At 41.4% G+C, this 23,445-nt stretch overlaps 1 protein-coding gene across 1 annotated transcript in view; it reads left to right on the forward strand.

Moving 5' to 3' along the window:
- The window catches only part of Ankrd31 (ankyrin repeat domain 31), a 164,505-nt gene that overhangs the window by 74,352 nt on the left and 66,708 nt on the right, over positions 1–23,445 (forward strand). The window contains exon 12 of the mRNA XM_013514798.1: positions 14,986–15,130. Within this exon, the coding sequence (XP_013370252.1) occupies positions 14,986–15,130 (145 nt within the window). The remainder of the gene's footprint in view (positions 1–14,985; positions 15,131–23,445) is intronic.

The following is a 23,445-nucleotide window of genomic DNA, read 5'->3' on the forward strand; positions in this document are numbered from 1 at the left end:
TGTGAAGTCCACCTCTAAGTCTCCAAAGGGGAAGACCCAGTGTTATATCCCCAGCATGAGCTTTGGCTGTTGGAGGGTGTTGTTTTGGGTGCAGGTTTGGCCAGGGATAGCATGCTTACAGTGGCACAGACAAAGAACAGCTGGGAGATGCAGAAGTACTGGCCTCACAAGGTCTCTAACATTGTCTTCGCTAGATGGGTCAGTTCATGATATTGTTGGACCATAAAGGCCATCTTCTGAAGTACATAGGATTTCTGGTCAGGTTGGCACCGCTGTCATCCCAGAGCCTTATAGGCCTGTTGGTCTTCCCCTGGGGAATATATTTGCTCTCTAGTCTGGGCAGAGGCCATCAATATTTTGGGAGTCTCTTGGATCAGGGCTGTTTTGTTTTTCCATGCTGATGGATCTGCCAACTGATTCTCTACAGTAATAGGATCTTGCCCTTTTTGGTGTCCCCCAACAATGCATGGTGGCCACCCTTTTCAGTTCCAATATAGCCTCCAGAAAATGGAGTATTCCATCCTTACCTTTATTTCCTTTATGCCAGTAGTCAGTAATCTCTTTTTGTGTATGGCCCTGTGGACATGGACTATAGCAAAGGTGTACTTGGAGTCAGTATAGATGTTGACAGTTTTTCTTTTGCCCATTAGAGGCCTGAATGAGGGCCCAAAGTTCAGCCCTTTATGTTGACCATCCCTTCAGGAGGGAGCCAGCTTTGATGCCTGATCAGTGGTACTGACCACATACCTGGCCAGATATTCTTCATCTTGGATGAAGCTGCTGTGGCCTATGAACAGGGTGGTGGCTGGTCCAGGATCTGGAATATCACTAAGGTTGGGCCTGCTAGACACTTCATCAATGACTTCCTCACAGTCACGGTCAGAGTGTCCCTCCTAGTTGGCAGAAAGGTGGCTAGATGCAGGGTCTTAATGGTTTCCAAGGTGACTCTAGGGTTCTCACAAAGTAGCCCTTGGTACGAAATCATTCTGCCATTTGAGTCCTGTTTATGTCCCTGACTGTTCATCAGAGTTATGACATAATGAGGTGCCTTGACTGGAATGGCTTGTCCCAGGGTCAGCTTGTTGACCTGTTTGATATGGATAACTGTGGCTGCTAGAGTGCAGAGGCAGGGGGCTCTCCTGAGGTGACAGCATCCAAATGGATGGGTAAGTATGCCAGTGGCCTCTGCCAGAGTCCGACCATTTGAGTTAAAAGCCTGAGCGCTACGAGGTTTTCTTTCACAGACAAAGAAGTTGAATCTTGGCTGTGTCTGCTCCCCCTGCAAGGGCACAAGCAAATAGTCTTTTGACCTCTTTGAAAGCTTCTTCTTGTTGGCCCTTATCCTCGAGTGGTTTTACTTCTGGCCCTGTCAGTGCTGAATACAGTGCCTTAACCTTTTCAGAAAATCTTGTTGTCCATATACAACAGAACCAGCTCCCCCAGGAATTCTCAGCTTTTTCTTGCTGTTAGGCATTGGGATAGAGCAGATGACCAGCTTTCTTTCTGGTCCTGGAGAGCAATGGCCTTTTGTTATAGCAAATCCCAGGTGTTGGACAGAGAAGAACAATATCTGTGCCTTTTCAGGATGCTTTCTATCCTGCATCCAGGCCTAGTTGTAGAAGGGCTCATGTCTCTTCTAAGCAGTCTTGTCTCTTCTCACTCACTAGCAGGAGGTCATCTATATATTGGAGCAGAACACAGTTCAGCTTATCTGGGAAGACGGCCAGGTCAGCTGCTAAAGTTCCTCAAACAGGATGGGGGAGTTCTTGAAGCCCTGGGAGAACCTTGTTCAAGTCCACTCAGTCTATTGTCGTGTACTGGGTCTTCCCACTCAAAGGCGAATAGGGGCTGACTTTGTGGGACCAGGCACAAGCAGAAGAAAGTATCTTTGAGATCTAAGCAGGTAAACTAGGTTGCCCCAGGTGGGAGTAGGCTCAGCGACATGCAGGGCTTTGTGATGACAGGTTGGCCACTCAGAGGTCCTGTACTGGCTGGTAACCATTTCTGCCAGGTATTTTTACTGGTAGCAGAGAGGTATTCAAAGGGGACTGATACTCTGTTAGGATACTCACCTCCTTTAGTCAGCTGATGTGTTCCTGGATTCTGATCTGTGCTTCCCTGGGTATGGCATATTGTCTCAGTCTGACAGGAGTTGTCCCTGGTTTGAGCTCTGCCAGGGTTGGGGCTCTACTTTTAGGCAGTCTTGGTGGAGATCAGTGCACACCCCCTGGTATGCTTCCAAGAAAAGTGGATGGGGGTGTTAGTTCCTCTTCATCAGCAGTATGTAACTTCCATTCTTCTTTGGGGATCATCACAGACCCAATCAAATTTTCCTGGATGCCTAGAGTCAGGCTGGCAGATCCCCTAGGTGTGCAGATTATTTGGACTTCATGTTTAGTTAGTCTCTTCCCAGCAGGAAATGGGGCACTCAGGCAGACACAGGAACTCCTGGACTACTTTGTGTTCTCTCAACCAGCAGGTTCAAGTGAAAAAACAGGTAAGATACCTGAATCCCCTACGACTATAGTCTCTCTCTTTGTGAAAGGTGCTATTGGAGTTGTTACAACAGAATGTTCTGCCCCCATGTTCACTGTAAAAGTCATTGATTGACACCCCCCCCAATGGATATACTGACCATGGGCTCCCAGGGGCCTAAATCTAGGGGGTCTGGTCCCTCCTATTCAGATTCAGTTCTCTCCAATCTGATTAAGTCCTGGATTTCCAACTCTAGTTGCTATCTAGTTGATACTGTCACTCTTCTCATGGGGAACCCCTTTGGCAGCGGAGGCATTCTTATGCTTTGGGCACTCATGTTTCCACTGTCCTCTCTCCTTGTAATAGGTGCATTGATCCGAATGCAAGGAGGTCTGTTTTGGTCTTCCCCCGCCTTAAGTGGTGGCCCTGGTCTCCAGGTGGGATCTGGTCTTCTCATCACAGCGGCATTTGGTCTAAAGTTTCAGTTTCTTAAAGTTCTGTTTTCCTCATCAAACAAGGTCCTGCTTGGTCTGTAATCTTTTCTGGCCATCTATGGTGGGTTCCTTTTCCTTTCCTTTCTTTTCTTTTCTTTTTTTGTTTTAAAGACTCTGAGGTTCCCATCCCAGCACTGCTCTCCCTAAACTGCATGGTTCCAGAGATCAAGAGAAATGAGGTGTCCTCTTGAAAGGGAGGTAAAATGCATCTGCTGCCAAGTTTTGTGAGACCAGGAACCTGAGGCTGTCAGCACATCCTGTCTCACATCCTGAAACTCCTACAGTATGACCCAAATGCCCAGTACACCTGGAGGGCTCCAGCCTCCTAGTCTGTTTTTCTTCCCATGTACTCCCACGGACACACAGCCCGACAGAACCAGTCACAGTTTAAAAAAAGACAACTCTTCCAGGTGAAGTGAATCTGGTGAAGAGTCTGGAGTCCCCACAAAGATGATCGCATGTGGCATGGGCCTGGAAATAATAGCCACGCCCTGGGGATGGTCTTCACATGGCTCACAAGTGATACCAGACATCTCCCAAGATGTTTTCTGCTCTCCTCTTGCCCAGTCCCTGTTGAGCCGTGGGATATATGTGTGTTTCATTGGATTTTTTTTTTCACCTGTTGTCATTGAAGCCCCTGGACTTTCTTAACCAGATCAGTCTTTCTTGAGGACAGTGGTGATAAACAGCTATAAGTGCCCGGGGACTCCATTTGCCATGTTTGCTATGGATAAAAGTTCAGTTGTGGATGTTTGCAGTGACCCTGGATTCGTTTCCCTGGACTTCTTTTTTGTTTTGTTTCATTTTGTTTTGTTTTGTTTTTTCCGGTTCTGGGAATTGAACTCACAACCTTGTGCATGCCAGGCAGGCGCTGTGCCACTGAGCTAAACCCCCAGCCCCCTCGCTGGACTTCTTGACAGCCAAACTGCTCTTGCTACACACATAAACAGATGGTTTCCCCAGTGTGGACTGGGTCAGATCCACATGTTCCCAAAAATTGGGCCTCAGCTCAGTGCCTCGCTCAGGGCTTCTTCCTGTGAATGTATGATACTTTGGGGAAGGTAAGCATTTTCAGATGTAAATAGTAACATTCTTCTGGCTCCCAAGGGCTCAGAATGTATTTAGTCCTTCTCTAAAGGTTGTCAAATTCTTCACAGTTCCAGCACTGCTGAAAAGCCCAAGTCCAAAATCTCCTTTGAGACTCAAGACAAACTCTTAGCTGTGAGCCCCTCACAGCAGCCAGGAAGCAAAGAGCTAAAGATGTTTTTATCATTGGGATTTCAGTATTCTGACTGGTATTTCCTTCTATGTTTATCCTGTTTAGGATTTGTTGAACATCTCAGATGTGTAAATTCATACTTTGTGTCAAATTTGAGATTTTCAGCCATTCTTTCCTCTCTGTACCCCTTCTTTCTTCCTTTCCTCCCTCCCTCCTTTCTTATCTTATTTTCTCTTTTCTTTTTTTCTCGCTCTCTTTCTTCCCTTATTTTCCACGCTAGGTGTCAAGCTCAGGGTTTCATATGTGTTAGGCAAGCATTCTACCTCTGAGCTACATCCCTAGCTCAGTCATTATTTCTTTGAATATTTTTCTGTTCCTTTTGCTATCTCTTCTCCTTCTGAAACTTCCATTCTGTATATGTACCTGACATCTTTCTGATTCTCTGTTCATTTGTCTCTCTGTTCTTCTGATGGTGTAATACTTACTAATCTCTCCAAGTTCCCTGATTCTTTATTCTAAAAAACAAACCTACTATTGAGGCCCTGTTGTGAGTTTTCGTTTTGGTTATTGTAATTTTCAACTTTAATATTTCTATTTGGTTCTTTTCTGTAATTTGTGTCTGTATATTCCTCTTCTTTATTTGATGAATCATTGTCACTATCCCTTTATTTATACATGGTTTACTTTATTCTTTTTTAAATAGTATTTATTGTTAATACAGAATAATGAAGTTTGTTGTGGTTTAGCTAGCTGTTGGCCTTTGGGTGTGTCCCAGATCCATATGCATATAGCATATTTTGATTATTTTCATCCCATTACCTCAGTGTCCCTTTTCTCCCCCAAATCTCTTCCCCATCTCTAAAAATCTACTTTCTAATTTCCTGTCATCTCATTTTGTTTATTTAGGATTCCTCATGTAAAAGAAAACAACTTTCTGAAACTGGCTTATTTCACATAATATGATAATCTCTAGTTTTATCTTTTTTCCTGCAAATGGCATGACAGCTTTTCTTTATGGCTGAATGATACTCCATAGTGTATATATACCACATTTTCTTTATCCACTGATCTGTTGGTAGACATCTAGGTTCTTTCCACTACTTAGCTATTGTGAATTGTGCCACTGTAACACGGATATGCATGTATTACTATAGAATGCTGTTTTTAATTCTTTCGGAATAAACCAGAGTATAGGTGGATCAAATGGAATTTCTGTTTTTAGTTTTTTGTAGAATCACTATACTGATTTCCATAGTGATTGTACTAGTTTATATTCCCACCAGCAGTGTAGAATCTGCCCCCCTTACCAGCAGTAGTCACCAGCATTCATTGTTTCTTATATTCTTGATGATAGGAATCTCAATATAAATTTGATTTGCATTTCCTTAATGGCTAAAGACATTGAATATTTTCCCCTATACTTTTTGGCCATTTGCATTTCTTTTGAGACATCTTTTCAATTCACTTGTTAATTTATTGATTGGGTTACTTGTTTTGGGGGGTTAATTTTTTAGCTCTGCATATTCTAGATATTAATCCTCTATCAGAAGACCAGCTAGCAAAGATTTTTTTTCTGCTCTAGATTGTCTCTTAACTGCTGTTTTCTTTGCCTCTCAGAAGCTTTTTGATTTGATGTAATCTCATTTATTGATTCTTAATATCATTTCCTGTGCTCTTAGGCCCTATTCAGGAAATCTTTGCCTGTGCCTATGGCTTCAAGATTACCCCTGTGTTTTCTTCCAGAAGTTTCACAGTTTCAGGTCTTGTATCTAGTTCTTTGATTGGATTTTAGTGCAGCATGAGAGGTAGGGATGTAGTTTCAATATTCTGCATGTGGATATCCAGTTTTCCCAGCACTGTTTGTTCAGCACCCTTTGTCAAAAATCAAGTGGCTTAGGTCCCTGGGTTTGTTTCTGTGTCTTCCATTCTGTTATATTTGTTATGGTTTAGATCTAGGATGTCTGCTACAAATTCTTATGCTTAGAGTTAGAGCTTTTGGAAACCTATTGGATCATGCAGCACTATATTCATCAGTGAGTTCATTCACTGATAAATTTAGTAGCTGAGGGTGCTGTTAGGAGGTGGGTCCTGGTTGAAAGAGCTGGTTCCCAGGTTGGGAGCATTGTTGACCAGGAAAGGTATCTCTCTCTTCCAGCACTTCCCTCCTCTCTCTCTGCTTCCTCGCCACTGTGGTATGAGCAGCTCTTCTCTGCCCAGGCCATTCCATTATGCCCTTCCTGCATTGGAGCCAGCTGGCTATGGGCTGGAAATGTGAGTCAGAATAAACTTGTCCTTTAGGTTGTGGATGTTGGGTATTTGTCCCAGTGCTAAAGAATTCGACTGAGACATTATTGGTCTGTTTTTGTGTCAGTATTGCACTGTTTTTACCATGACGTTGTAGTGTAATTTGAAATCAGGTATTATGATACCTGCAACATTGCTCTTTTTCACTGAAGACTTCTTTGGCTATTTCGGATCTTTTGTGCTTCTCTGTACATTTTAGGATTGTGCAGTAATGTTATTGGTATTTTTAATAGGGATTGCATTGAAGCTATAGCTATCTCTTGGTAATACAGCCATTTCACAACATTAGTTCTTTTGACCTAAAGGAAAGGAAATTCTTTCCTTTTCCTGTCTTTAATTTTATTTTTCAGCATTCTATAATTTTCATTATAGAGGACTTTCACCTTCTTGATTAGATTGATTCCTAGATATCCTTTTTCTTTTGAAGCTATTGTGAATATAATTGCTTTCCAGATTTCTTTCTCAGCAGATTCATGATTGGTGAATAGCAAAAAAAAAAAAAAAAAAAAAAGGAAAGCTACTGTTACTTAATTTCCATGTGCTTGCATAGTTTTTGTGGGTGTCTTTTGCCATTGATTTCTATTCTCAGAAAATCTGATTTTTCATTAATTGGGAGCTTTTGGAGGTATTTTGCTCCCATATTTTGTCGTTTTCTGTGCTGAGGTTTGCAGATTGCTTATGGTGGGTGGCATTACTGCTAGTTTGAAGATATTTTTAGGTAATTTCTACTTTTTAGAAATAATGTCCTCTAGGTTTAGCTAGCTGTTGGCCTTTGGGTGTGTCCCAGATCCAGCCTCTGTTTATTGGGAAGGGAAGAATGCAATTTATGTGGCCCAGTACCCAGTTCTTTGGTAATGAGCTGCAGTATTGTTTATGACCCATAGGCAATCTAGATATTGACATACAGGGAAAAGCAATTGATAGCAACAACTATGTTATTTTGGCTAAAGTAGTAAAATCAGCAGTAATAGTGCTAAATACAAATGACAAACTCTAATAACTAACACTGTATCACCTTTAACCATAAAAACAAGATGTATAGTTATAGTACAGACTCTTAAGACAAACCAGATGATATATAGTAAATGTCTACTCAATAGAGAAATTTTACCTCCATTAACAATAAAACATTTTTTCAACTATAAGATACATTATTGAGCTCTGTTGTTGAACTCAGTTTGTTCTAAATTTGTGTTTAAACATGAAAAATTTGAGAACTGAATATATTTTTCTCATAAGAAATAATGGAAAACCAGATAATTGGTTCTGAGGCTCCAAAATTACACTTATAAATTCATTTTTCCAGGACTTGAAATTTTGCAATAATTTTACTCCTGGTATCACTAACTTTCTTCAGAGCCATGGTTACTATATTTTATATAAATAAAGTGCAAAAAAAAAAAAGCACAATCATGAGTGTTTTCACATTCTTAACACAAGCAATACATGTCTGGGTGAGAGTGACGCTTAGACTGAAGTGTCACCCTTTTGTGTCCACAGAAAGACACAATATGTGACTCACTCACGCTTGTACATGTTTATTCAGGTCAGATTTTTGGTTGACTGTTAAGCAACGTTACAAAGACTGAGCAGATTTTTTTCAAACTTTGCTGTTCAAGTAGTGGAAAGTTCACACTTGGAGTTACTCAACAACTATCACTGTAGTTAAGTATCTACAGATTCATAAGGGTTGATGATTTTAGTAAGTGTACTGGTACAGGATAGGAGCATGAAAAAGTATAATTTGAAAAATTAAGCAATAGAAGATGGGAATAAGGTGATAAAATTAAAAGATCCTATTAAGGAGCAGAAGAAAATTATTACTATTAGGTCACAGTAGCAGAAAAAAATAATTAGGCATAGAATAAATAATAAGCAATAGAGATTAAACTAGAGGAGAAAAAAAGAATACTAAAACAAATTGAAAGTAAGATGGAAAGAAAGACAGAGAAAAAAGGAGGACCTAATCAAATCAGTAAAAATGTAATATTAAAAAAGAGGGAACAAGACCATGTGTGGTAAAACCCCAAGCTGTACCAAAAAGCCCATAAAAGAAATACCAATAGAGGAGAAAAAAAAAAATGGGTTAAAATAAAGGAGAAAAATTTTTCCTGCATATTTCCAGAAATGTTTAGCAAGTATGTTCCTCTCTGCCCTTCACTATAGCCTATGGGCTTGTGCGGTGACCCCCCCCCCAAGCCCCCGCTTCAAGGGGTACCTCCATCTGTAAACCCTTGTCTGTGGCAGTTGCCCAAGCTGAGACACAGGCCCAGAAAAAAGGTGTGGGGTTTTGGGTTCTGGGTGAATGCTTGAATAGGCTTGGAGGGTCTGGCATGGATTCTGGCTGATTAGGGGCCAACACTGGGTACCTGATGGATACTCCTGTGTTTATGGGACCAGCTAAAAACACTAGGTAAAGCCTCATGCCAGCCCAGGGCACTTAGTAGAAAACTAGGTGTGCCTGAGGCTGACCTGAGATTCTGACAGGCCCGAGGAAGACACTGAACACTGAAGTGAAGTCTCATGCAGATCTAGGTCACTAGGCAAATCAAGCAGATCTTCAGCCAGTTCTGAGAGCCAGGCATAGCATTGGGCATGGGGGTTCTAGCAGGCCTGGGGCACTATGCAGAGACTTGTGTGGGACTGGGACAGGTTAAGGCAATGAGATGTGAATTCCAAAGGGCTTGGGTGGCCCTACCCCTACAGCAATTCCTGCAGGTGGTTTCTACTCTCTGCTCACTCTGGGACTTTCCTCAAACATTTCATGTTTCTGACCTCTCCAACTTCTTGGGTGTCTCCATTGAACTTTCAGCTTTACTGTCACATCCTCATGTACCCCTGTTCTCAGGAGTACACTGCCTGGACTCCCAGGTCTGCTGAAATCTGTGTGAATGCCTCTCTGACCCCTCAACTCTTGGATTCTGCAGGCCTGTAAAACCAGTACCACAAGGATGATGCCAGGGTCTGCTGCCAATTTGAGCAATAGCCAAACCCTTTTACCTCAAAAAGTAACCCTTTTTACTCAGAGGCTGCATGGGCCTCTGAGTGCCTGAATGGGTGAGCATTGTGAATGAAATTCCAAGAAGCCAGTTTCCTAGAAGACTTCTCTCAAGCAGCTTGCTATGTGACTCACTTCTGTAAGCAGAGTCTTCAGTCTTTCTGCCTTGGAGTCTGTGAAGGGTGGGGTCCTTCAGATTCCTTCCATGCCCTCAAGCCATTTTTCCTATTGTCATTTTGTAAATTAAGTCACTTCTTTTTATTGCTGATATTATTAACAGCCAAGCTCTCTTCTACTCTTAACATTGCAGTCCCAACTTTATTGGAGCTTCCTTTTGGGCCAAACTCAAAACTTAAAATTATTCAGTTATGCTGTTTGCTCTTGATTTTCTGCATAAAGCTGGCTCAGAGCCCCTAAGAGTATCCATGCCACAGCCCGAAATGGTGGGCTGCCTTGAAATTCTCTCTGCCACATTATTTATTCTTCCATCTTTAATTTTAGTCTCCAGCAAAGTGCAGAATATGACCAAAATGTAGACAAACTTTATGCCTGAGCATAACACACATGGCCAGTAGTAAAACTGCCAATGGAGTCATCAGCTGACACCTCCTGAGCCTTGTCTTTATAATCTGCATTTCTATCAGTACTCTGGACTTCTGAGCTTCAGCCAGAACTCCCATTATGGTCAGCTAATTGCATTCTAAGGCCACTTCTCCAACTGGCATCTCCAAATTTTTCCACACTCCCCCCATGAACCAGTTCAGAAAACATCTAAAATACATGGTCAGTATAGTCACAGCAAGGACCCCACTTCTCTGTCTTAGTTACTTTTCTGTCACTGAGACATAATGCCTGACATTTGCAGTTTAAAAGAGGAGAGGTTTATTTTGGCTCACATTTCAGATAGCTGGCTCCATGGCTGGACATGCAAACAGGAAGCAGAGCATCAAAGGAGGAACCAGGAAGGGAGAGATAACAGTGACCTGCCTCTTCCAACTAGACTCCACCTCGTAATAGCAAGTCAGATGTAATGGCTCTATAATCAAGTCAGCTTCCAAAAGCCACACCTATGATTCTCTGAAGCTGTAGGAGGACATTTGACTATAAACCAAAGCAGAACACAAATTGTTTAGTGTCATTTAAAGGCCGACTTCCACCTCTTTGTGATCACAGATGATGCTTAGGCAAAGCTGTCAGTGGTGGGCCTAAATCCACACCTGGTATCTCAGTTGTCTGTCTTTCTTTCTTCCTTTCTTTTCTTTCTTTCTTTCTTTCTTTCTTCCTTTCTTTTCTTTCTTTCTTTCTTTCTTCCTTTCTTTTCTTTCTTTCTTTCTTTCTTTCTTTCTTTCTTTCTTTCTTTCTTTCTTTCTTCTGTATTTTAAAATGAGTGCACAGGTAGAGTTGGGCTCTTCGTCAAAACTTCTTGTTCATCTTACATGCACAGAGTTCTTAATTGTGGACCCCAATTCCAGAGACTGCTAGTATGTGTTCTTGGAGGTGTGCCTGGCAGCATATACTCTAAATGTTTCTGACCAGGGCTGAGGGGTTGGGCACACTGGGTCTGTGCTGTTGATTAGGATCAGTGTACCACAGTAGCTAATCAGTGCTACTGCTCATAATCTGCCATGATTAGGAGCCTCCAATATTCTAGGGCAATGATGAAGTGCTTAAATGGCTCCTTCCAATCAGTCTCAGCCTTAGATTCCTACCTGTACCTCCACTGTGGCTTCTGCTACCAGTAGCATCCCTGACCCCACAACTCTTTTTGCCCTCACTGCTTCCAGGCCCTAGCCTAGCCTTAGCATGCTTGATCTCTTTCCAGCTTGCAGTTTCAGCAGCACCCAAGCTATGGAGGTGCAGCTCTTCCCTGGCAAATACCAAGCCTGACTTGAAAGATAGTGGTGACTAGGCCAAGTGCCAAGTAATAGCCGCTCCCCATAACTTCTTTCTGATAAGGCTTTCTTAAATTAGTAATGTACATTTTTGAAATATAATGAATACATGGTCATCATGGCAAATTTTTTATATACATATCGCATCTTACTCCTTTTTATTTCTCCTTCCCCTCTCCTTCCTCCCATCACTCCCCTCCTTAGATTCCCTTTTCATACGCACAAAGTACCTCCCTGTTTCTGATCATCTAGCTTTATTTTGCTCCTCCACATTTTATATTTCTCATATAATAGAAAGCATGCAATGTTTACCCTGTATCTAATTTGTTTCTCTTAGCATTATGGTCTCAGGGTACATCTACCTTCCTACAAATTACTAATATTAACCTTCTTTGTGGCTAAGTAGTACTGCACTGTGTATCTACACCATATTTTCTTTATCCACTCATCTGTTGATGGGCATTTAGGCTGCTCCCAAGAGTTAGCTATCATGAATTACACTGCTATAAACATGGGTATGCAGGTATTACTGTAATGTGATGTCTTTACTCTTTAGGGAAGATACCCAAAAGGGAGTTGTGTCAAATGGGATTTCTATATTTAGTTCTTATGAGGTTTTTACAATTTTTACAACATGGCATGTACTCAAAACTTCCACATCCAAAAGTGCTGGGGCAGCAGTGGCAGCTTTACTTTTTTTTTTTTAATTTTATCTTAAAGGGAAAAGAACAAAAACAAAATGACAAAGATAAGCAAAACAACACAAAAACTATAAAAATGATACAGAATTTCAAAAGTGGGTGATGGAAAATTAACAATGATTGTTGTATTACTTATTGTTATCTTCAAAGTAGTTGCTCAGATTACCAGATTTAGGTATGTAAGATTGATCAATTAAACATTAACTGTTCCTTTCAATAAACCAATAGAAATTAGTAGTACAATTATCTTAGCTATCTTGTGTATATATACATTTTTTTCCTTTCCTTCCTTGCATAGTCTTCTGAGCTATCTGTATTTTAAACTATATTCATTAATTTCCTATTCAAAAATTATAAATTAATATAAAAGGAGAAACATAATTCCACGTTCAAGAAACTTAACAGTGCAATAAGAAAGGCACATAAAAGAAGTATAATATTGGAGGTTATAATAAAGTATGTTCATTGACTAGAGAGACATCATTTTTCGCTGGGGCAGCAGCGGGTGGAGTGTGATCAGGAACAGCTGATTGATCAAGTTTTGAGAATGTATAGCAGAGTAATGATTGACCAGTTTCTTCCTGATTGTCTGAGGATGGACAGCAGTATCATATATACCTATATACAGATAGAGAGGAAGATGTAACTATCTACTGGAGCTTGTTAATTGTACACACTGACCTGGTTGTTCTGTGAGCAGTGAAGAATGATGTCATGAACCAAAGGAGAAAGTAATGAGTCTTATTGGAAATAATATGAAAAAAAGCCTGCAATAAGGATCTACCAAGAAAGGAAAGCTGTCCAATATATTTTCTTTGTCTTGGCCTTATGTACATAGGCAGAGCCTGAAAGTTTGTTTCAAAGGAAATAGTTCAAACAATTTCAAAAGAAAACTAGTTACCTTGCATTTGTTTGTCTGGGGTCCAGAGGCAGGGAGGACGTGTTAAAGCTGTTAACTAACTTAGTGTATGTACCCTGGATAAGAGTCTTCTCCCTGCGGGGAATACAGCAATCCCTCATCTATCACAGGAGTTACATTCCAGAGACCCCTGCGATAAGTGAAAATCCATGAAGTAGCAGCGTTATATTTATTTTATTATTTATATATATTTTAAGGCTTTATAAACCCTTCCCATGCTCCTATAAACCTTTCCCACTCTTATTAACCTTTACACACTCCTGTAAACACTTCAAATGCTCTTAAACACTTTCCACACTCTTAAACCTACGTAATTTTAATAACATGTAAAATTCTATATGGGTATTCGACCTGAAGTGGACAAGGAGAGATGCTGAACATACGGGCACAGTGCAGGAGAGCAAACAGACTGATGCTATAGTCACTGAGCCAATCAGTGCCCAGGATACAGAACACAGTGCTGTGGTTGGTCACCTTCCATTCCATCAGCCAGTAGTATGCCATGTACAATCTCACATTGGCAAACTTGTGCAAGCGGTAGTGGTGTACTGCATTTTCATTGTGTATGGTACAGTATTCATCCACTGATGAAATATATACTGTATTTTATTTTGATTTAATATTCTTTTAATATGTTTGAATTAACATTTTTTATATTTTTATATTGTTTTAAATTTTTCAGCCAAAAATAATTAAAATCATAAGTAGTATATAAATACCTATATACCACAGAATCCTGTGGTATAGCAAAAACTCCACAATACAGAATTAGGTATATTTTTTTAAAAACCTGCAATACAGTGAAGTTACAGTAAGTGAACACAATATAGTGAGGGACAGCTGAGTAGTCCTTATTTTTCTGTTCTTCCAGCATTTTATCCTTTGTTCTTGTGTTTTCTTTTACATTTCTAAGCTTTTGTGGCTGCTTGATTAACCTGCTATTGATTAAATTAGCTCTTTTATCTGACCCTATTGTTAGACTGCTCTAAGTGCCTACTCATAATGACTATGCTAAGGGACTGCACTATTGCAGAACCTAATCTGAATTCCTGACATACTTGCTAGCTTCATTTCACCAACAGCTGAATCACAAATATTTCGGCTTCTCTCCCTTTCTTCCTCCCTCCTTTCCTTTCCCCTTCTCCTATTCCTGTTCTGGGTATCCCAGTGGACTGCATTCAGACATCCACCACACTGGGAGTAAGAGAAAAGACAATGATGAAAGGAAATGAATTTATTTACAGTCTGTCCAAGCTATGATGACAGCTAGTCTGCCTCCTGGAACTCTCAGAAGCAGTAGGATAAATGGGAAAAGAGTAAAAGCAGGAAGCCCAGAGATATGCATATGTATCAAACTGTGTGGGATTACCAGTCTGGTGTTTTGTTTCATTTCAGTTGGGTTTTGGTTTGGTTTTAGTTCTTTTGGCACCTTTCTAGTGCCAGGGGCCAGTGCTTTGGGGAGCGGTTTCCGTTCACCATTGGTTCTCAGCGTTAGATGATTGCCTATAGGAACCCGGAATGCAGAAATAACTTAAAAATAGGTGAGTAAAGGGGCTGGGGATTTAGCTCAGTGGCAAAAGCGCCTGCCTGGCAAGCGTAAGGTCGTGAGTTTGGTTCCCGGTACTGGAGAAAAACCAAAAAAAAAAAAAATAGGTGAGTAAGACAATGGCTTTGTCTCCTTTAAATTTCTGAGTTTAAAAAAAGCAAATGCTGCATTCCCCCTTCTTCCCCACTCCTTTCAGTTTAAAAAAGAGCAACTGCTACATTCCCTACTTTCTCCCCCAACATTTTTTGTAAGAGAAGGGACCTGTGCGTTAACAAATGAAGTTTATTGAATAGCAACTACATTAATTTTTTTGTTGGCTAAAGATGTTATAAATAATCCCAGAGATATTGTTGAAAGCACATATTTAGTGTGTGCCAGCACATGTTTACAATCATCTACTTTGTCTGGACTTCCTTACATATACACTCTTTTTCTAGGTGGCAGAGTTACTTCTTTTGAATGGAGCTGACCCATTATTTAGAAGAGACAATGGGAAGTCTGCTTTGGATGAGGCCAAAGACTCACGTATGAAACGTCTCCTTGAGAAATATGTTCCTAAGTATCAAAAGCATCTTACATCAGGTAAGCTTAAAGTTCCTTGTTAGAGCTGTTCATTATGTTGGTAGAGAGTTATAGAAATTGAATTTAGAATTACAGAAATTAAATCTTTTTCTTGTAAAAATAAATTGTAAAAACTTACTCAGTGAAGTCTTTGCTCTATTCTTTAAAGAAAGCATACTGACTTCAGTAGAGTTAGAAACAAAGGAGGTGAGTCAGTCTCTCCCTTCCCTCCCTTAGACTCTAAACAGCACCCTCCGTTATTCCTACTTCCATTATCCTAAGAGAGGTAGAAAATAACAAAAGCCTAGCAGCTCTCTGATACCCCAGGTGAGAGCACTGGTGCCAAAGCACTGGCGGACAAGGGGGTTCAGTGGGAAGCACCTAAAGGAGAGGCATCTGGCCTTTAAATTATTTTTTGGGGTGGAGGGGATGCCACACACATTTTCATGCCAGGATCAGCATCAGACAACTCAAGATTTGAGATGTAATCAGATACAGAAATCTGAGGCAGTTGGAAGATAATTCTGCTGAGGAAAAACAAGAGTTCCACACGTCTTTAAAAGGCAGATGAAGAATTCTACCCCATATGATCTAATATAAACATTTACATCTTAGTTAAACATACATGTTTCAAAAGTTCTGGCAGTATCAAATATAGTTCACACAGTTTTATTATATGTTTGCCTTATTTTCTGGTACATACTATATGCTACTATTTCAGAAAGCAAACTAAGTACAATCATATTTATCTTAGATAAATACATCCTGTATATTTTCAATAATGTGATAGAATTCATCACAAAAATTTAAAAACTACATATGGTTTTCTTTTTTGTTTGTTTGTTTGTTTGTTTTTTTGTTTTTTTACGGTACTGGGAATAGAACTCACGACCTTATGCTTGCCAGACAGGCACTGTGCTGCTGAGCTAAATCCCCAGCCCCTAAAAACTACATATGGTTGAGAAATACGCCAAAGGGGGAAAAGTAGTCTTAAATGTGGTGGTGTGTTTCCTAAGCTGGAACAGAATTCTGCATTACCTGTAGCATTCACACCTCTCCGTTAATGCTGTTAGCAGTTCTTCTGGCCTTTAAATTCTGAAAGTCTGAGTTAATGGCCACTTTTCCCTATTTTTGCTGTTGCCTTTGACCTGTTGGAATGCTTTTCTGTCACCCCAGAACCTTTCTTGGTCTGTGTTATACCATTGTTGGCATGGACTGGCTCCAAGCATAACTTCCCTGATCTTCAGTAAACATAGCACTTGCTACTGGGTGTCTATTTGGCAGTTCTTTGCTCCTTATGCACAAGAAGCTGGATTATTATTGGCCCACTCAACTTTAAAATCTGGTGAGCCAGCCAGCAGGACATCCCCAAACCTCAGGAGATCCCGTCAGACAGTGAGCCAAGGGACTTAACTGCACAGCAGCCCAGGGACCTCACCTGACATCAGAAACATCAGCAGCCCGGTGACCTTTGGAGCCCTCAGGAGAAGCAGGCAACCAACAGCTCAGCCAGCAAGGAAGGTAGCTCCTCACACTCTGGGAAGACTCTTTTTTCCCCTTGCTGTGCATAAGTCCAGACTCCTGGTGATTCGGCAAACGAGTCCATCAAGAAAGACACTCAGAAGAAAACCCCCAAAGCATGACCAAACAAAATTTCATTGGAGCCAGCTGATGGATCGCCTGTAACCCGGAGTCAGAGAAGATGTCTGTGCTGCTCTGGGTCTCACCTTCAGTTTTAGTACATTTCAGGTTTCCATAGTAACCATTACTTCGCTTTCAGAAATCTCACAAGAATGTCACATAATTAACACAAAGTTTACCTTTCTCTCAGGAGGTTAGACAACCATATTCCAGTGACCATAGTGAGTTAGCCTTTAACCTACTTCCCAATTTTCTCTGTTTGTTCTGTTCCCTTTATGGCTCCACTCTTCTTTTTACAAAGTTGGTAAGGGGACTAGGGTGTAGGGGTGTCAACTACAGCTCAAGTGAACTTTAAGTGACCTCTCTTACTATGAAGCTAAAATCAGAAAAATGGAGTTTCTCTTGCCCTGTCACTGGGGGAGAGGTAAACCAGTCACCATGTTGCAGTGACCACATTGGAAAACAGAGGCCCTAATGGGGACAGGAGGAGCGCTGCCAGTCAGCTGGGCCCGCATTCTGTTGCTCAGCTACACAGTGTGGAAAGTCTATCTTGGAGGCTGTGAAGGAGGCCTCGGGGGGGCGGGTGAGCCTAAACCAAGCCAAGCAGAGGAGGCTGCTAATAGGCAGTGGTTTGGCATAGCTGCCTGCAGCAGGGAACTAAAAGACATGGACCTGACCTACCTGAATTGCTGCTTTTCTCTGTGGAGTACTTGGTAATTTGTCCTGGACTCGGGCAGCTCTGTGTTTAACACTAAGGGTGTTTGTGCTTCACCCTGGGTATGGGCTCAGGATGAGTGCTTCATTTCCATGGGTTTTAGGTTTTTTCCTTCTCCTTTTCTTTTTTTTTTTTTTTAATTTTTTTCTTTTTTCTGTTTTTTTTCCAGTACCGGGAATCGAACTCACGACTTGGCACTTGCCAGGCAGGCACTGTGCCGCTGAGCTAAATCCCCAGCCCCCTCCTTCTCCTTTTCTGATCCCCTCTCCGCTTCAGCCTTTCAGCTATCAGTGTGTTTAGTTGTTGGTTCTGGGTGTCCATTTGGCATTTCTTCACTCCTTGTACACAAGAAGCTGGACTCTTACTGGCGCACTCAACTTTAGTGTGTTTAGTTGTTGCTCCTGGATAACTAAAAACACTGAGTTAAGAGGTGCATAGGTAAGAGGTACATAGGGCCTGGGACTCAAGGAACTCTACATCTAAACCCATCACTGCTTCATCCCTTCTAGAAGTGCCAAGCACCTGTGGTACAACCCAAGTGCTAGTTCCTTTTTCAGTTATGGATATTCAGCAATGCAAAGAAAAATTTGTAGATTTTCTGAGTATCCTGAAAAATTTGCTGACAGTTTTCATACCCTAAAAACGGCTTATGTTCAAGCTTTTATGAACCTTTGTCTCATGAAATGCCCAGAAATCATGGTAGATAGAGTAGTCTCCAAGGAAGAGAAGGATGTCTTTGATGATCCTGTCTTCAGACCCCACCTGTCTCTCTGGGGAATATGGTTCTTTCCAGTCTGTTTAATGAAGACTGTTTAATGAACCACACTGGGAGTCTCTTTGACCTCCTCCTTATAATCCTCAGGCCATTAAATCAGATCCATCCCCTCCAAGTGACTGAGGAACTATACTAGAGCCTAGTGCTCCAGAGGAAACAAGTATTCCTCAGCCCCCTCATTATGTCTCTCAGAGAGCCTTAAGTCCCTCTGAGTGCACACAGATAGCTGAAGCCCTGCAGAAAGAACCTGAAATGGTGCTTCTTACTCCTCTGATTCATAATTGACCATTTTTTCTGTTTCTTATAGTAAAGATATAATTGTAATAATTGTCCTGCTCCTAAGAGAGGTCCCAGGAGTAGAAAGGACTACTCAAGTTCAGGTCCCCTTTTCAGTCACAGATGTCCAGCAGTGCAAAAAACCAGTTAGACCAATTATCCAAGACCCTAGTAAATTTGAGGATTGGTTTCAAATTTTGAAACTTGCTTTTGACTTATCATGGTGAGATGTCCAATTCAACTTGACCACTTGCTGTGCCCCAGATAAAAGTCAAGGAATCCTACAAGAGTCTAGGATCTGTGCAGATGAGCATTACGCTTTAAGAAGGGAAGAGCTACTGTCCATTTAATGGAACCAAACTGGAACTATAGTACTAGTGAGGAACTAAAAATGATGTTTGATATTATAGTTGCTCTTACTGTGGGGATGAAAAAGTGTGTTAAGAAATCTGTTAACTATGGTAAGGTGAACAGGATCATACAGGCCAAAGAGTTAAAAAATGTTTGGTCTCTGTAACCGATTAGTAGAAGTCTTTTGTAAATATACTAACCATAGATCCATCTTCTTTGGAGGGAAAAGCAGTATTGGGACATCACTGCTGTTGTCAATCAGCCCCAGATACTGTGGACAAAGATTAGAAGTCCTGACTCCCTACCAAGTCAGAGCAGTTCTGGAGACAGAAAGATCACTTGTAGTTAATGGGGAACATCTTACAGTCATCAGGCTATGCTCTTATCCACCCTTGAGGTTATTATAAAAACTTGCACTACTCTTAATCCTGCTTCTCTGATGTCTAGAGGCCAAGAAATTAGCCACTTCTATGAACCGTTTATCTCCCAGACCTATGCAGGCAGGCAAGACATCAATGACCTGCCCCTCTAGGATCCTGATGAGGTATGGGTCACTGATGGAAGTAGCTTCCTCTAAGAAGGACATCAGAAGGCAGGTTATGTACTTCACAACAGAGCCTTAAAGCCAAACCCCTCCCCCTTATTCAAAAAGCAAAGCTAATAGCACTTGCTTGGGAATTGATGTTGGGAAAAGTCAAAAAGCTAAATATCTTTGTAGACTCCAAATAAGCCTTTCTGGTACCACATGCCCATGCAGCAGTCTGGAAAGAAAGACGCTTACTAATTAATAAGCAATCATTATCATTTATCAAGCGAAGACAGGAAATTCCACAACTCCTAGAGGCAGTTCATCTTCCCATGTATGTCGTAGTCACGCACTGTAAGGAGCACCAAAGACACATGTCTGAAGTCCCCTTGGGAAATTACAAGACTGACAGGGAAGCAGAAAGGGCAGCCTGACAGCCCCTTAAGGCTGTAGCCTTATTCCCAGTGCCTGAGGAACCATAAAACCAGTCTGTACTCCCCAGGAAGATAAATTAGCTTTATGCAAAGGGGAATTAAAAAGAGACTCTGGTGGTATTTGGAAAACAAACTGGTTCCTTCCTCAGGAAATACAGTGGAAGGCTCTAAAAATACCTTATGATTCCTTTCATATGGGAAAAGATGCTTCATTGGAGATGCTCACTCAAGTTTTCACAGGACTAGAACTAGCAGCAAACATCCAACAGCTCTTTGAAGCTTGCCCACTCTGTGCCTATAATAACCCAGGCAAGCCCAAACCACTGCTTTATTAGTGCTTTATTAAACCACTGTACAGAGGAGAGAACATACCCTGGGGATGGCTGGCAATTAGATTTTGCCCACATGCCACCATGTGGAGGATTTAAATAGATGTTGGTCCTAATTGACACCTTTACAGGCTGGATTGAAGCCTTTCTTGCCCATTCATTAAAGGCTCTGGAAGTAGTAAAGGTGCTTCTTAAGGAAATCATCCCCTAATTTAGACTACCTCAGTCCCTTCAGAGTGACAATGGGCTCTTTTACCTTTCAAATAACTCATGGAGTGGCAAAGGCTTTAGGAATAAAGGACTATATGTATTCTGCATGGAGGCTTCATCTTCTGGAAAAGTAGAGAAAGCCAGTCAGACCCTAAAGTGAGCTCTGGTTTAATTTTACCAAGAGATATCTGAGTCCTGCTTATGAGAGGACTCAAGGATTCAAGACACTCAAAGCTGTGCTAAATTTGAGGCCGTTTGAGTTATATGAGAGGATATTTCTGTTGTCAGATATGATAGTAGAATCAGAGACCACAAGACTCTTACAATATTTTATTAATCTAGGCCAAGTACAACAGGCTATCCAAATGAGTCCTGCCAGCTGCTGGTTCAGGGGGATCACCTACTGTCCATCTTGGAGACCGAGTAGAAAGAGGAGACTCCTGCAGACAGTTAAAATCAAATGGAAGAGGTCCTTTTCAGTGATCCCTGCCATACCCAAGTGATAAAGGTGGCAGAAATAGATACCTGGATTCATCTTTTTAGAATATAGCCAGTTCCACTTCAACTATCTGAAGAAAAAGACCAACCAAAAGTAAAAACCTACTCCTGTGAGCCTCTGGAAGACTTGAGATTTCTCTTTGAAAAGCAAAACTCCAGTGCTGATACAGATAAGTAAGCAGAATCTTGCTAATGCATGGCTTTCAGGATCTTGCACTTGCCAGGCAGGTGCTTGTGCCACTGAGCTATATCCCAGGCCATCAGGATCTTGATACTTTATTTGACATACCTCTCTGACATATATTCTCCTCCACAGGAAGCATGGACATCTTACCTGCTTCTTATATTTGGGCTAATAGTAAAGTTTCTTTCTTCTATCAAATAGACAGCTCAATAGTCACTAATTCTTTGCTCATTGTCTCCTAATAGTTTTTCTCTTCAACCCAACCAGTGAGCCACAATACCCCAAGGGAGTTGGAAAGCCCATAATCCCCTGTAGGCAGGTCTGTAGCCCCTTCCTGCTGGAAACAGCTATGGAAGACAGATTTCCACTGCCTGAGCACCCCATGAAGGATTACGGGGATTTGTGTCTCTCAGGGGGAAATGAGCTAGGAAGTTAGGGTGTGGCTAAAACTACCTGGGAAGGAGGCTGACAAGATTTTGGAGCATATGTGCAGAATAGTTCTCAGAGCCCTGCATGTGGATGTCTCGTGAGAGCTCTTGCTGGTTATTGATAGGATGATCTGGGTGGATGTAAGTGTGAGAAATATGAAAAACAGTTGCCATTAGGAGCTTGCTACTGTATCTCCTTGTGATACCCCACCGTATACTCTAGGGTATATTTTTATTTTTTTCTACCTCTAATAAATGTGAAACCTTGCCACCATTTTCACTTGTCTCATTCAGTTCTTTGTTTGGGACAGAAATTGCCTTTAAGCAAAGACTCTGGTGCCCCAGAATCCACTAATACAATTACCCTAATATTTAGTAGCTTAAAACATCAAGAATGTATTATCTCACAGTTTCTGAGGGTCAGTAATATAGGAACATTTTAGCCAAATTGTTCTCTCATAAAGGCATCCCCTAAACTGCAGCTATCTCAAGGCTGGATCAGGGCAGGAAACTTCTCTTTCAGGCTCACTCACATATGTGTTAGCAGGCCTCTGTTCCTTGCTGGTTGTTGGCTGGAGACTCCAGGTACTTGCCACAGAACTGTTCCATAGGACTACCAGCAACCTGCCTGCTAGCTCAGAGTGGGCAATCCAAGAGAGAGAATGTACCCAAAACAAACACTAGCATTTTTCATAAACTAATCTTAGAAACGGTATACGGCCATTTTTGCCATATTCTGTTAGTCTGTTAGTCTGTTAGTCTTCACCCTCTGAAGGTGAGAATTAACCTCCATTTCTTGAAGAAAGTGTTAAAAATCTTTAAGGAATATTTTTGGAACCACCACACTCAGGTCAACCCTCTCCTATAAGGTTTAAGCATTGCCTTAATTTTTTCACGGTACCTTGGTTCATGAACAGTTTTGTTTGCGAACGAGTGGTTCACAAACAAAAACGTTCTGCAGAATTGTGTTTTGTTTGCAAACTCCACACCTGGTGATGCACACAGCCATCGCCTTCTTTCCCACGTGAACACAGACGTGCCCTCTGCTTCAGACTTGGGGAACAGGTCAGTTTGTAAACCAGGGTGCCACTGTGTTTTCTAAAACACTAGGCAGTTGGCACATTTTTTATTTTCTGTCTTCCTCCTCTAAAATCTAAGCTCCATGAAGGACAGTTTCTTTGTTTTGCCTCCTGATAAATACTAAAGTACCTTGTGCATAGTAGGCATCCCACAAATATTTGTTGAATAAATAATGTGTCAGTTCTCTGAAACAAAACCGAATTCTTTCCTTTGAAGAGACACTTGTGGATTTAGTCACTTGTATTAAGCTGTTTTTAATTTTAAAATGTCTCTAGATGTATTTACAAGGGCATTTGAGTATTACTATCTTTAATAAAAAAGGTTATTACCTTTGGAATTTTCCCTTTTTGCACAGAGAAGCTTAGTCTGGCAATCCTCCTAGATATGTGGTGAGTGAGTCTCCCTGCAAGTCCCGCTGTTCCCTCCAGTGGGAACCCGATGTAGGGGGGCAGTGGAAATCTGTTCTCTGCTAAAGCTCACTGTCTTCCTGGGAACAAATAATACAACTGTTACTGGGTTTTGGTGTGCTGGAGTTTTCTCTTCAGGTGATTTCTAGGTCCTTTCTGTCCAAGACAATGAATTGAATGAAAGAAGCATAAACAGTGGCAAGGTTTCCACACTTATTAAAGGTAAGGGGAAAAAACAGAAAGGTAGGGGGGAAATGGGGTCTGTAGAATGAGTTTGGGCTAGTATTTTGTACCAGGAATCAAACTCAGGACCTCACATTTGCCCGGCAGGCACTGTGCCACTGAGCTATATCCCCAGCAACATCCCCAATTTTTGCCAGGCATGGTGGTGCACACCTGTCATCCCAGCGCTCGGGAGGCTTAGGAAGGAGGGTTGCCACAAGTTCAAGGCCAGCTTCAGCCTCATAGTGAGTTCAAGGCCA

The sequence above is a fragment of the Chinchilla lanigera genome, unplaced genomic scaffold (assembly GCF_000276665.1).
Source record: "Chinchilla lanigera isolate Chin_1 unplaced genomic scaffold, ChiLan1.0 scaffold00024, whole genome shotgun sequence".
In the NCBI taxonomy this organism is placed as follows: Eukaryota; Metazoa; Chordata; class Mammalia; order Rodentia; family Chinchillidae; genus Chinchilla; species Chinchilla lanigera.